This window comes from Ornithorhynchus anatinus, chromosome 1, assembly GCF_004115215.2.
Source record: "Ornithorhynchus anatinus isolate Pmale09 chromosome 1, mOrnAna1.pri.v4, whole genome shotgun sequence".
Classification (NCBI taxonomy): Eukaryota; Metazoa; Chordata; class Mammalia; order Monotremata; family Ornithorhynchidae; genus Ornithorhynchus; species Ornithorhynchus anatinus.
In genome coordinates this window covers 3,181,570-3,196,757 of record NC_041728.1, presented here as the reverse complement: position 1 = coordinate 3,196,757, position 15,188 = coordinate 3,181,570, and the positions used below count along the sequence as shown (strand labels likewise).

General features: G+C 51.0%; 1 protein-coding gene across 10 annotated transcripts in view; it reads right to left on the bottom strand.

Moving 5' to 3' along the window:
* Positions 1–14,746, bottom strand: part of MTA1 (metastasis associated 1) — a 127,853-nt gene extending 113,107 nt beyond the window's left edge. For all 10 annotated transcript variants that reach the window (XM_029063505.1, XM_029063515.1, XM_029063524.1 and 7 more), the window contains exon 1: positions 14,705–14,746. In XM_029063505.1, the coding sequence (XP_028919338.1) occupies positions 14,705–14,732 (28 nt within the window). In that variant the 5' untranslated portion in view covers positions 14,733–14,746. The remainder of the gene's footprint in view (positions 1–14,704) is intronic.
* Between the last annotated feature and the right edge of the window lie 442 nt (positions 14,747–15,188).

Genomic DNA, 15,188 nt, shown 5'->3' with positions numbered 1-15,188 from the left:
TTATTTTGTTAATGAAATGTACATTGCCTTGATTCTATTTATTTGCTATTGTTTAATGAGATGTTCATTCCCTTGATTCTACTTATTGCTATTGTTCTTGTCTGTCCGTCTCCCCCAATTAGACTGTAAGCCCATCAAACGGCAGGGACCATCTCTATCTGTTACCGATTTGTACATTCCAAGCGCTTAGTACAGTGCTCTGCACATAGCAAGCACTCAATAAATACTATTGAATGAATGAATGAACGAGCTTACAGTCTAGAGGGGGAGACATTAATATAAATAAATTTACCAGACCTCAACTCTTCCCCCTCCTTAAAAATAAATAAATAAATCTCACCTAATTCCCTCATTAATTCCCAGCAACCTAATAATATCCCAATGCCTGTGTACTCATTTTTACCTGGCCATAGCGTTTATGAATCTACTATATTTTCCTCAAAGAACTACTTCACTTTCTGACCCAATTTCTGTAACATTAAAACCGGGGTGGAGCTGTTAAATAATTCATATTAAGAGGTGTGTCTAGCAATAACAAATGCCTCGAAATGACTATCGGAATAATTGGTCGCACTGGATGATGCTAATATTAAATTGTTCAATTAATTAATAATACATAGCCACAGTTAGGCAAGGGAGAGAAAAAAGTGAAGAAAAAAGGAGGAGGAGGGAGGTAAGGGCATTTGGGGCAGCATCTTTTACGTCCAATGCACCCACGGAAGGGTGGCATACAACGGGCACTCGACGAATTAATTATCCCTCACCAGCATGGCGTAGTGGCTAGAGCCCGGACCTGGGAGTCAGAAGGTCCTGGGTTCTAATCCCAGCTCTGCCACTTGTCTGTGTGACCCTGGACAAGACACTTCACTGGGCCTCAGTTACCTCATCTTTGAAATGGGGATTGAGACTTGTGAGCCCCACGTGGGACAAGCGACTGTGTCCAATCCGGTTTGCTTGCTTCCACCCCAGCCCTTAGTACAGTGCCTGGCACATAGTAAGCACTAAACAAATACCATAATTATTATTACTTTTCCTCCTCCTCCTCTGCCTCACAGCAGTCTTGATGAATCACACCCTCCACCCCCTTGTTTTGGTTCTCCTCCCCCTCGTGCTTGGCTAGCACTACTTAAAATTATGTGATAACTTCCCCCCATGAAAAAAAAAAATCGATTTCCTCCTCAAAAAGGGGGAACGATTACACAAGAATATATGGCAATCCATATACAATCAATTGTTCTGATATTTCCATTTGGCACCTTCGTTCTGTGATGCTCGTTCCTCTTACCACTCCCACTATATATCGTCCGTTGTGGATAAGGATCATGGCCGCCAACTCTTTCGTATTATACCCTTCCAAGCGCTTTGTCCAGTGTTCTGCATATAGTAAGCACTCAAATACCATTGTTGATCAAATGACAGATGGCGAGGGAAACCTCGTTTTATTCTCCTTCTCCTCCTCTTCAAGTAGGCTTGGTGAATTATTACGCTACCCGTCTGCCCCTTCTTGGGTCATTACCATTTTGAGAGGCTTCCATTGCCTCATTATTTGGAGGTGCTCATGAAGTGCTCCGCTCGCCTTTTCGGGGATTCGGTCGCCCGTGTTTACGGGCCACTGTGGCTTCAGATGGGATGCGCATTATCACTCTGACCCGAGGGAGACGCGGGCCCGGGGAAAATGAGTGAGCATCCAAGGCGGAAGCTAAGGGAAGAGGAAGGACAGCTTCCTCGGGCATCTACATTTCACTCCCCGGCTTCGAAGGTCATCCGTCTGCCTAACAACTATGGCATTTGTTAAGCGCTTACTAACAGTGCCAAGCACTGGGTTCAGTCATTCAGTGGTATTTATTGAGCGCTTACTGTGTGCAGAGCACTGTACTGAGCGCTTGGAAAGTGAAATTCAGCAATAAAGAGAGGCAATCCCTGACCAAGAACAGGCTCACAATCTAGAAGTGGGGAGACAGACATCAAAACAAATAAAGAGGCAAACTGCACTGAGCACTTGGGAAACTGTAATACATCAGAGTTGGTCAACACATTCCAGTCAATCGATGGTATTTATTGAGCGCTTACTGCAGGCAGAGCACTGTTCCAAGAGCTTGGGAGAATATAATAATAATAATGTTGGTATTTGTTAAGCGCTTACTATGTGCCGAGCACTGTTCTAAGCTCTAGGGTAGATACAGGGTAATCAGGTTGTCCCACGTGAGGCTCACAGTTAATCCCCATTTTACAGATAAGGTAACAGGCACAGAGAAGTTAAGGGACTTGCCCACAGTCACACAGCTGACAAGTGGCAGAGGCGGAATTCGAACTCGTGACCTCTGACGCCCAAGCCCGGGCTCTTTCCACTGAGCCACGCTGCTTCTCTGATATATATATATTAACACATAACATATTAACATAATCTAACACATTCCCTGCCCACTATGAGTTTACAGTTTAGAGGTGCAGACAGATATTAATACAAATAATCTCCAGGGAAGGGAAGAGTTGCCACAGGCTTTTTTTTTAGTTTTTTTTTATTTAAGTGTGTATTGTGTCAAGCACCATTCTTAAGGCTACGGGTAGATACGAGCTAATCAGGAAAGACTGTCCCTGTCCCCCATGGGGCTCACAGTCTTAATCCCCATTTTCTAGATGAGGTAACTAAGGTCCAGAAAAGTGAAGTGACTTCCCCAAGGTCACACAGCAGTGGGGCCTAGTGGACAGAGCAAAGGCCTGGGAGTCAGAAGAACAGCGTGGCTCAGTGGAAAGAGCAAGGTCTTAGGAGTCAGAGGTCATGGGTTCTAATCCCGACTCCGCCACCTGTCAGATGTGTGACTTTGGGCAAGTCACTTAACCTCTCGGTGCCTCAGTTACCTCATCTGGAAAATGGGGACCAAGACTGTGAGCCTCACATGGGACAATCTTATTACCCTGTATCTACCCAGCATTTAGAACAGTGCTCGGCACATACTAAGCGCTTAAGAAATACTAACATTATTATTATTATAATCCTGGCTCCGCCACTTGCCTGCTGTGTGATGATGATAATAATAATAATGATGGCATATATTAAGCGCTTACTATGTGCAAAGCACTGTTCTAAACGCTGATCTTAGGCAACTCACTTCACCTCTCTGAGCTTCAGTTACCTCACCTGTAAAGTGGGGATGGAGACTGTGAGCCCAGTGTGGGACAGGGACTGTGACCAACCCGACTACCTTGTATCTGCCCCAGCACTTAGTACAGTGCCTGGCACATAGTAAGAGCTTAAAAAATATCACAATTATTAGGTGGTGGATCCGGGATTAGAACCCAGCCCTTCTGACTCCCAGGCCCGAGATCTATCTAGTAGGCCACCCTCTTAACCAGGACGAACCGGTAATGAACGGCTCAGACTCGGGACCCCTGGAGCTCGTCGGGGGCCGGCTGATGTGGCTGGATCCTCTAGACCCGGGACATGCCCACAGGAGCTTAAAATCTCAAGGGGAAGACAAGCATGAAAATAAATTACAGATAGGGACGTAGAGTGCTCTGGGGCTGAGAGTGGGGTGAACATCCGATGCTTCAAGAGGGCAGAGATCCAAGTGCAGAGGTGACGCTGAAGGGAGAGGGAGTCAGAGCTGCCAAGGCTTAGTCTTGGAGATGTGATTTTAATAGGGCTTTGAAGCTGGGGAGAGCGGTGGTTTGCTGTAAACGAAGCGGGAAGGAGTTGCAGGCCAGAGGGAGGATGTGGGCGAAGGGTCGGCGGTGAGATAGACGAGATCAAGGTACAGGGAGTAGGCTGGCCTTAGAGGAGCAAAGTGTTTGAACCGAGACGGTCTCTGTGAGCTCTGGTCTTTGATTCCCAGGCAGGCGCGGGGTGGTCTCCTCTTTTCAGGTACACGGTCCACTCGTGGAAGTCGGCTTGGGGTGGGACCCGGAAGTGCCTGTTTCTGCCTTTCACTCATTCATTCATTCATTCAATAGTATTTATTGAGCGCTTACTATGTGCAGAGCACTGTACTAAGTGCTTGGGATGAACAAGTCGGCAACAGATAGAGACAGTCCCTGCCGTTTGACGGGCTTACGGTCTAATCGGGGGAGACAGACAGACAAGAACAATGGCAATAAACAGCGTCAAGGGGAAGAACATCTCGTAAAAACAATGGCAACTAAATAGACCCCCTACCGACCCTACCGACCTTCCAGTAGGTGCTTTGGGTTTTTTTACAGTACTTGTTCAACACTTACTATGTGTCAGGCACTTGAACGAAGCGCTAGGGTGGATACAAGCTAACCGGGTTGGACGCAATGTCCCACAGGTTTAATCCTCCTTTTCTAGATGAGGGAACTGAGGCACAGAGAAATTAAGTGACAAGCCCAAGGTCTCAGAGAAGACAAGTGGCGGAGCCCGGGATCACAGCCCAGGCCCGTGCTCTAGCCTTTGAGCCAGGAGTCCTGGGTTCTAATCCCAGCCCCGCCAGTTGTCTGCTCTGCTGCCTTGGGAAAGTGACTTCACTTTGCTGGGCCTCAGTTTCTTCATTCCTAAAATGGAGGTGAAATGCCTGTCCTTCCTCCTCCTTAGTCTGTCAGTCAGACAATCAGATTTATTGAGCGTTTACTGTCTGCAGAGCACTGTACTAAATGCTTGTGAGACAAGAAGTCTGTATGCCTCAAGTGGGACAGGGAGTGCATCCGATCTGATTATCCTGCATTTATCCTAGCGCTCCACAAACAGAAAGCACATAGTACAGTACCAAGTACTTGGTACGATGCTAGGCACACAGTCGGCACTCAATAAATACCACTGACTAACAAATACCACACATATAATTTGTTTCTCCCTTTCATTCAAAGTACTAAGCGTTTGGGAGAGCACAATACAAAAATAAGCAGACATTCCCTGCCCGCAACGAACTTACAGTCTAGTGGGGGAGACAGACATTAATAGAAATGAATTGCAGACACGGAAATAAGTGCTGTGGGTCTGGGAGGGAGGAATGAATGAAGGGAGCAAGTCAGGGTGACGCAGAAGGGAGAGGGAGAAGAGGAAAGGAGGGCTTAGTCAGGGACAGCATCTTGAAGGAGACATGCCTTCAATAAGGTTTTGAAGGGGGAGAGAGTCATTGTCTCCCTCCGACACAACATGGAATACCGACCGATTCCCAGCATCGTCATTCACATTCTCATTTCCCAAAAAACCCTCCGATATAGAGCCCAGGCCTTGATTCCTCTCTCAGAAGCTCACGTTCTCCAGCCACGTCCACTCTCGGCCCGGGCAGACATTCTCCTCCACCTCCCCGCTTTCTGCTGTCTGTCTCCTTTGCCCGGAGCTAAAAAATGCCCACCCTGAAACTACCAACGCCCCCCCCCCCCCCCCCCCCCCCGCCTCCAGCAGAGCACACCACTCCTTCTTTTTCCTGACACTTCCCAGCTCTCTATCCAATAACAACTTCCCCATGGCCTCCTGGGAATTCCCCCAGATGCACCCCGGACTTCCTGCAGGGAGAATTTCCCATGAAGAAAATAAGAGCCAGCCTGGTCTGCCTTCCAAACCAGCAAGTTCAGCATCTACGCCAACCACCGCAGCACTCCTCTCTTGGTGTGATCACCGCTCTCCTCCCCATCTTCAAAGTCTACCTAAAACATCCACACTTCCCTTTCAGAACCACTTCCAATGGCCAATATTCTGTTCATTGGAAGTGTGATCTGGGGGTGGGCTTGTTTTATGGTGTGTGTTGGGCTTGTTTTATGGTGTGTGATAAGCGCTTACTGTCAAGCATTGTTCTAAGTCCTGGTGTAGATACAAGGTAATCAGGTAGGACTTAGTCCCTGCCCCACATTCTAAATTCATTGTCTAGACTATAAGCTCCTTGTGGGCAGGGAATGTGTCTGTTTATTGTTATATTGTACTCTCCCAAGTGTTAGTACAGTGCTCTGATCAGTAGTACTTAATAAATACGAGTGACTATGTAGGAGAACTGGTATTTCACCTCTATTTTACAGTTGAGGAAACTGAGGTGCAGAGAAGTTAAATGATCAGCCCAAGGTCACACAGCAAGCAAGTGGCAGAGCCGGGGTTAGAACCCGGGTCCTCTGACTCTCAGGCTCCTGCTCTTTCACAAGGCCATGCAGCTTCACTTTTCTGGGCTTTGGCTTCCTTTAACTGTAAAGCAGGATTTCTTACTGGAGCCAAGACCGTGTCCACCTGATTATCTTCAATCAGCCCCAATACTTAGTACAGTGTTTGACACAAAGTAAGCACTTCAATACCGATCTTATTAGAGTGTTTACTTTGTGCAGGGCACTGTACTATGCGCTTGGGAGAATAAAACATAACAGAGTCTGTAGACACGTTCCCTGCCCACAGCTAGCTTACAGTCTAGAGGGGAATTCACAATACCACAATTATTATTGAGACTCTCCCTCGACAAAACTGCACAAGCTGGCTCCCAGTTTGCTGGATGAGCCATTTTCCTTTTGCAGTGGGTTTTGGGGGACACCTGGATCCCCGGCTCCTGGCTGGTGACATCCAGAGAGTGGGCTTGGAGATTTCTTCTTCTCCCATTCCCTTCTGTTCAGCCACTGCCCTTGGATTTTCACCCTTTCCTCACCCCTCCCTCGGCCCCACAGCTCTTATGTCCACATCTGTCATTTATATTAATGTCCATCTCCCCATCTAGACTGTAAGCGCATTATACTGTACTGTTCTACTGTACTCGCCCAAGCACGTGGTACAGTGCTCTGCATGCAGTAAGCGCTCAATAAATAAGACATCACTTGATTGATTCTCCACCCTACTCCCTCATTCTCCACGAATGTCGCTTCCCCACTGCTCCTCTCGGCTTGGGGCACCGGGAAACTGCTCAGCACCTCTCCACCTTAGAAGGCCGGGGTGATCGGCAGTTCCCAGAGCCGGTGCCCCGGTCGTGGGCGAGCCCAGGCACGTGTCCGCTAAGCAGAGTGCCCACGGGCTCTTTCCTCAGCCGACCGGAGGGGTGTTTTGCAGAGGGACGATTGCCAGGCCTCCTGTCTTCCAAGCCAGCTCGGGGCTTGGGGAGCCGTGCCGCTGCCTAAAATGACCCGCCTCCCTGCACTCGCCCAGCTGCCCTCCGGGCTGTGCCCGTTTCCCAGCTCTGGCCTGCCCTGTTGAGCGGAGGGGTAACAGCTTCTGGTCCGGACTGTCCTCCCTCTTCATATCCACAGCCAGTGATTCTTCCCTCCTTCAAACCTTTATCGAAGGCCCGGCTCCGCCTAGAAGCCTTCCTTGACTAAGCCCTCCTTTCCTCTTCTCCCACTCCCTTCTATGTCATCCTGACTTGCTCCCTTTATTCACCCTGTTCCCAGCCTCCCAACATTTATGTACATATCTGTCATTTATTTATTTATATTCCATGTCTTTCTCCCCGTTTAGTCTGCAAGCTTGTTGTGGGTAGGGAATGCGTCTGCTATTTTGTTTTACTGTCCTCTGCCAAGTACTTAGTACTGTGCCCTGCACCCAGTAAGCACTCAATAAATACGACTGGCTTATTTTTGTTGTTGCTGTTAATTTTTCTCTTCTGTTTTCCATCTCTTGCTTTTCCCTTTTAATAATACTGGTACTTGAAGTGCTTACTATGGCCATGTGCTGTTCTAAGATCAGGGGGATTTAATCCCCATTTTACAGATGGAGAAACTGGGACACAGAGAAGGTAAAAAAAAAAAGTTAGTATTTGTTGAGCGCTTACTAAGTGCAGAGCACTGTTCTAAACCCTGGGGTAGATACAAAGTAATCAGGTTGTCCCACGTGAGGCTCACAATCTTCATCCCCATTTTACAGATGAGGGAACTGAGGCCCAGAGAAGTGAAGTGATTTGCCCACAGTCACATAGCTGACAAGTGGCAGAGCAGGGATTCGAACCCATGACCTCTGACTCCCAAGCCCAGGTTCTTTTCCACTGAGCCACGCTGCCTCTTTTCCCCTGGTTGATGAGAAAGTGGAAAAAAAATCTCCCCACCCCCCAGCTTCTTCACTAAACCACTCCGCAACGACTTACCAAATAGGGGAAAAGAATCCGATGATGGTGGTGGGGAGGGGTCTCAGGTCTGAGACCAGACCCCACTCTTTTCCCCTTACCGGCTGGCTGTTTTGCTAAGTGTGACGCCGCAAGAGTGCGGATGGTTTTTGGGGATGACGGGGCAACCCCAAAAACAAGTGAACGCATGTCCTGTCCTCACCAGTGGGGTCTGAGCCCCAAAAGGGGCTCCGACTGGATCTCCATGGACCTAGCCTGCCAAAGTCTCCCTCGCAGAGACATTTACATGGAAGCAGACTGGCGACTGGCGAGCATCTTTGAACTGATCGACAATGCTACTAAAAGCCCTCCTCCTCCAGGAAGGTTTCCCTGACGAGTTCACAGCACACTGGTTGCATCCCATGTGAAGCAGCGTGGCCAAGTGGAAAGAGCATAGGACAGAGTCAAAGGACCTGGGTTCTAATCCTGGTTCCGTCACTTGCCTGCTGTGTGGCGCTGGGCAAGCCACTTCACTTCTCTGGGCTTCCATTACCTCATCAGTACAAATGGGGATTTGTGACTCCATGTGGGGCAGGGACGGCGTACAAACTTATTAGCTTATATCTGTTACTGTACTGTACTTTCCCAAGTGCTTAGTACAGTGCTCTTGCACACAGTAAGTGCTCAATAAACACAACTGAATGAATCTACCCCAATGCTTAGCACATTGACACATCCTAAGTACTTAACAAATACCATTATTATTATTATCCACAACTGCCACCCTTGATTCTTGGGCAGTTTAAAAATCCATTTTCAGTACTATACACTTGATATACATGTATGTTTTGATTGCATAATAATGATAATAATAATTTCGGTATTTGCTAATTACTGATTATATACCAAGCACTGTAATAAACACAAGGGTGAATACAAGCAAATCGTGTTGGACACATTCCCTGTGCCACTAAGGGCTCTTAGTCTTAATCCCCATTTTACAGATGAGATAACTGAGGCCAAAAGAAGTGAAGTGACTTGCCCTAGGCCACACAGCAGACAAGTGTCAGAGCTGGAATTATTCATTCATTCAATAGTATTTATTGAGCGCCTACTATGTGCAGAGCACTGTACTAAGTGCTTGGAATGTACAAATCGGTAACAGATAGAGACAGTCCCTGCCCTTTGACGGGCTTACAGTCTAATCGACGGCCTTACAGAATTAGAACCCATGGCCTTATGACTCCCAAGCCCGTGCTCTGTCGACTACAAGATGCTGCTTCCCCTACGTCCCCGTCATCCCAACAACTTGATGAGAATAATATAATAATGATGATGGCTTTTATTAAGCGCTTACTATGTGTCAAGGACTCTTCTAAGCGCTGGGGTAGATATAAATTAATCAGGTTGGACACAGTCCCTGTCCCACATGGAGCTCACAGTCCTAATAACCATTTTGCGGATGAGGGAACTGAGGTGCAGGGAAGTGAAACGACTTGCCCAAAGTCACACAGCAGACAAGTGGCAGAGCCGGGATTAGAACCCAAGTCCTGTCTCACAGGTCCAGTGTCCTATCCACTAGGCCATGCTGCTTCAGGATCCTTGCTATTTATTACCCTATTTATTTTGTTAATGAGGTGTGTATCTCCTTGATTCTGTTTATCTTGATGATGTTGTCTTGTTTTGTCTTGTTCTGTTTTGTTTCGCTGTCTGTCTCCCCTGTTTAGACTGTGAGCAGGTCACTGGGCAGGGATTTTCTCTATCTGTTGGCAAATTGTACATTCCAAGCGTTTAGTACAGTGTTCTGCACATAGCGAGTGCTCAATAAATACTATGGAATGAATGAATCCTTGCTCTTCCATCTCCCCTGTCTGCGGATCGTTTTTGTCCCGCCTCCTTCCGATTAGAAACTCTAAGGGCTTCTCTTGTCCTCTCCCACGTACTTTGTCTAGTGTTTTGACCTTAATAAATATCACCGTCTGATTAGTTAATAACTGTGGCATTTAAGTGCTTACTATGTACCAGGCACTGTACTAACCGCTGAGGAGGATACAAGCAAATTGAGTTGGACACAGTCCCTGTCCCAGGTGAGGTTCACAGTCTTAATCCCCATTTTACAGATGAGGGAACTGAGGCACAGAGAAGTTAAGAGACTTACCCAAGGCCACACAATGGACACGTGGCGGAACCGGGATTAGAACCCACAATCTCCTGACTCTCAAGTCTGGGCTCCATCCACTACATCACCACTGAACACAACAAAAGGCTAGCAGGCCCCTGCCTCACCAGTCGCTGAGCAAAACCGTTCTGGATCGGACACTATAGCCTGGAGCTCCTTGTGGGCAACCGATGTGTCTACCAACTCAGTTGTCCTGTAGTCTCCCAGGAGCTTAGTACAGTGCTCCACCAACAGCAGGAGCTCAATAAATACCACTGATCAGACAGCCTTCCCTCCAGCTCAGCCCAGAACTCTGACTCAGACTGTGATATGAGGACACTTAAAAAGTACCAGATGTTGGTTGCCTTCCTCAACAACCACCCTCAAATTAGGGATGGATCATCCAACACCCCAAACTGTTTTTTAAAAATATGCTATTTGTTAAGCGCTTATGTGGGTCAAGCACTATTTTAAACACTGGGGTAGATACAAGTTGGTCAGGTCGGACATAGTACATGTCCCACGCGGGGCTCACGGTCTAGGTAATCAGGAGAACACGAAGTGAATCCCCATTTTGCAGTCGAGGAAACTGGAGCACAGACAAGGTAGGTGACTTGTCCAAGGTCACACATTAGGCCAGTGGTGGGGAGTCAGGATTAGAACCCTAATCACATTCCAGTCCACACTTAACTCTGAGGCCCGGATCGTTTTTCTACAAAACTGTTCAGGACAGGTCACCACTCTGCTCCTCAAAAAATTCCAGTGGTTGCCCATCCACCTCCGTATCAAAACCAAAACACCTCCTCATTGGCTTGAAAGCCGTCCATCCCCTTGCCCCTTCCTACCTCACCTCGCTTCTCTCCTTTTACAACCTAACCTGCACACTCTGCTCCTCTAGTGCCAACTTTCTCACTGGGCCTCCATCTCGCCCGTCTCATTGTCGTCCCCTCGCCTCCCTCCTGCCTCTGGCCTGGAATGCCCTCCCTCCTCAAATCCCACAGACACTCACCCCCCAATCCTCCAAAGCCTTACTGAAGGCACGTTTCCTCCAAGAGGCCTTCCCAGACTAAGCGCCACTCATCTCCCACTCCCTTCCGCGTCTCCCTGACTTGCTCCCTTTGCTCTTCCCCCGCTTCCAGCTCCACTTATGTCCATATCTGTCATTTTTTTAAACTGTATTACTGTCTGTCTTTCCCCCCCTCCAGACTGTTAGCTAGTTGAGGGCAGGGAATGTTACCATTTATTGTCATGTTGTATTTTCCCAAACGCTCAGTACAGTGCTCTGCACACAGTAAGCGTTCGATACGACTGAATGAATAAATGAAGCCATGTCCTCTAGCTCCCAGGCCCGTGGCTTCCTAAGGCCTTGCTGCTTCAATAAATTTTTCCCTCAAAGAAACCAAAATGGACTTCTCGTCGACAAATCAATCCATGATATTTACTGAGGACTTCCTGGGTGCAAAGCACTGTATTAAACTCTTGGGAGAGTATATTACAGGTGCTGGACACAATCCCTACCTACCCACAAGGAGTGTACAGACTAGCCCTTCTACCTGCTCCTGGGAGATACAGTACAATAGGATTTGGAAGCACAGTCCCTGCCCTGGAGGAGTTTACAGTCTAGACCTTCAGGAAGAAATACTTCTTTTCCTGCTGTGAAAAATCGTTTTTCTAGCTTTGTTTTAAACCCACCCACTTTGGGGGAGAAGAACCCACCCCCTCCAACCCTACTGGCCTTATTTCTAACCCTTTAAGTCTATAGTCATCACTTACACCCCCTTTGGGCCTGTTCCTTTCCAGACCAACAAGGCCTAAACTTTTCAGGCTTTCCTCACGTGGAAGCCATCTTGGTTCCCCTTCTCCTCCCGGGCCCCTATCTGCGCTCCGTCCTTTCATTTGGGGGTTCGAGTTGTCCATGGATCTCGCACTGGCCTTTTCAGCCACACTGGCACTGAGGTGAATTTCAGTGCCAGGGGTGTCTTCTTTGAACCCAAGGACAACAAAATACGCGCCTCTACACGCTCCGTAAAAATGGGACGTGTCCCTTGGTACGCATCATTCAAGGTGCGGTTGTACCGTGGCAACCCTCTGCCTTTTGTGGGGATTTCATTCATTCAGTTGTATTTATTGAGCGCTTACAGCATGTAGAGCACTGTACTAAGCGCTTGGAAAGTACAATTCAGCAGCAAATAGAGACAACCCCTGCCCACAATGGGCTCGCAGTCTAGAAGGGGGAGAGATACATCAAAACACCCCCTTTCTGAGCCCGCTTCGCTCCTGAACTGCCACACAATCCTTTTCCTGGGGAGCAAAGTGGAAGCTGCCCCGGCTTCCTCTCCGACACCGCCACCTCAGGGTCCAACATGAGGCCCTGACTTTCTCGGGGCCGGACAAGGCGGCAAACGTCCCCGTGGGGCCGTGAGGTAGCCTACCCAACGCTGCTTGGCGCCATTCCCCACCTCCATACGTGCCTTCGCCTCGGTGCGAATCTCCAGACCATGAGGTAACCTCGGACCTGTGAGGAGCTCAGTGCGCCCCATTCAATGGGGAAGGAGGAAAGCCGGGCACGGGGGTCCGGGTCCCAAACCCAAGGGGCACGGCTTCTGTCCACGGGTGAGCGTGACAGTTGTCCTCAGGGCCTGGCACCCACCAAGTTCAACCCAGCCCAAGCGATGCCCTCTTTGGTTTACAGGCCCAGCCTCTTCCCGTGATTCCGGCCCAGTCGCCCCCCACTCCCGGCGGCAGATCCCCATCCCACCAACCCCAGGGGGGCAGGGTCCGACTGGCCGAGGGAAGAAACGGTCAAGCCAGGGAGGCCGGGACAGGCCCGGATGCTGTGGTCCAGTGGTTCGGAGATCCCGACCCCTCACCGGACAATCTGGTGACGGTGGGGAGGGAAACTGAGAGAGGGGATTGGGGAGGAGGGAGGCTGAAAGGAAAGGGGGAAATTGGGGGTAGTTGGGTGGAAGAGACCAAGAGCTGGGGGGCGAGAGGTGGTGGGGGATTGGGTTGAGGGAGAAAAGAGGCTGGATGCTGGGGGAAAGGAGTGTTAGGGAGGAAGAGATGGCCTAGGGGGAAATGGGAGGGTTGGGGGAGGCTAGGAGAAGAAGGCTGGATTTTTTTTTTTAATAGCATGTGTTAAGCACTTACTATGTGCCAGGTACTATTCTAAGCACTGGGGCAGATACAAGCTAATCGGGTTGGACGTAGGCCCTGTCCCACATGGGGCTCACGGTCTTAATCCCCATTTTTACAGATGAGGTTACTGAGGCCCAGGGAAGTGAAGTGACTTGCCCAAGGTCACATACTAGAGAAGTGGCAGATCCTGGGGTACCCGGGTCCTTTTGACTTCCAGGCCCGGGCTCTAGCCACTAGACCATGCTGCTTTCCCTTAGGAAGCCATGGAGAGGTAGGGGATTATGGGCAGGAGGCCGAGCGGCCGGGGGGATGACTGAAGGGAGATTGGGGGGCTGGGGGAGGGCGCCTTTGGGGCAGGAGGCTGGGGGAGATGGGGGAGGATGATTGGGGGGAGGTGGGGGGGATGATTGGGGGAATGACTGGGGGTGATGGGGGTTTTAGGGGCAGGAGGCTGGGGGGAGATTGGAGTTAGGGGCAGGAGGTTGGGGGGGAGATGACTGGGGAGATGGGGGATTGGGGCAGGCGGTTGGGGGGAGATGATTGGGGAGATGGGGGATTGGGGTGGGAGGTTGGGGGAAGATGATTGGGGGGAGATGGGGGATTAGAAGGAGAGTGGGGGGAGATGAGTGGGGGGAGATGGGGGATTAGGGGCAGGTGATTGGGGGGAGATGGGGGATTAGGGACAGGAGATTGGGGGGGAAATGATTAGGGGGAGATGGGGGATTAGAAGGAGAGTGGGGGGAGATGAGTGGGGGGAGATGGGGATTAGGGGCAGGAGGTTGGGGGGAGATGATTAGGGGGAGATGGGGGATTAGGGGCAGGAGGCTGGGGGGAGATGATTAGGGGGAGATCGGGGATTAGGGGCAGGAGGCTGGGGGGAGATGATCGGGGGGGAGATGGGGGATCAGAGGCAGGAGATTGGGGGAAGATGAGTGGGGGGAGATGGGGGATTAGGGGCAGGTGATTGGGGGGAGATGGAGGATTAGGGGCAGGAGATTTGGGGGAGACGATTGGGGGAGGTGATGGGAGGAGATGATTGGATCTGAATGGGGTAGGTGGGGGATTGGGGCAGGAGGTTGGAGGGAGATGATTGGGGGAGATGATTGGGGGAGATGATTGGGGGAGATGATTGGGGGAGATGATTGGGGGAGATGATTGGGGGAGATGGGGGACTGGGGCAGGAGTTTGGGAGGAAGATGATCGGGGGGGGGGGGGGAACATGGGGGTTTTAGGAGCAGGGGTTCGGGGGGATGATTTGGGGCAGGAGGCCGGGGGGAGATAGGGGTGGGATCAGGGGCAAGAGGAGGGGTTGTGGGCGGCGGTTGGGGGTGGGTAGGGGGGGTTGGGCGGGCGAAGAGGCCTGGCGGGGGAGGGGGAGGCCGGGGCGGGAAGCGCGGTGGGGGGTGGGGAATTCGGGGAGGGGGTCGGGCTGGGGAGGGGGGGGTCTTACCTCCGACCCTGTACATGTTGGCCGCCATGTCCGGGGCGGGGGGCGGGGGGAGGCTCGGGCCGGGGGCCGGGGGCCGGGGGCCTGGGGCCTGGGCCCGGCTGCTCCTCCTCCTCCTGCTCCTCCTGCTCCTCCTGCTCCTGCTGCTCCTGCTCCTCCTGCTCCTGCTCCCGGGCCGGCTGGAAAATGGAGGATCGGCTGGCAGCGGGATGGGGATGGGATGGGGTCGGGTCGGGCCGGGCCGGGCCGGGTCGGGTCGGCGGGGAGGCCGGGGAGGCCGGGGAGGCCGGGGGGGCCGGGAGGAGGAGGAGGAGGAGGGGGAGGAGGGAGCCGGGAGGAAGAGGAGGAGGAGGAGGAGGGAAGAGGGAGGAGGAGGGAGGAGGGAGAGCGGTTTAAAGGGGCCGCGCTGTCTCGGCCGCCGCCGCCGCCGCCTCCCGAGGCCCAGAGGGGGGAGGGGGAGGAAGGGGAGGGGCGGGGGAAGGGGAGG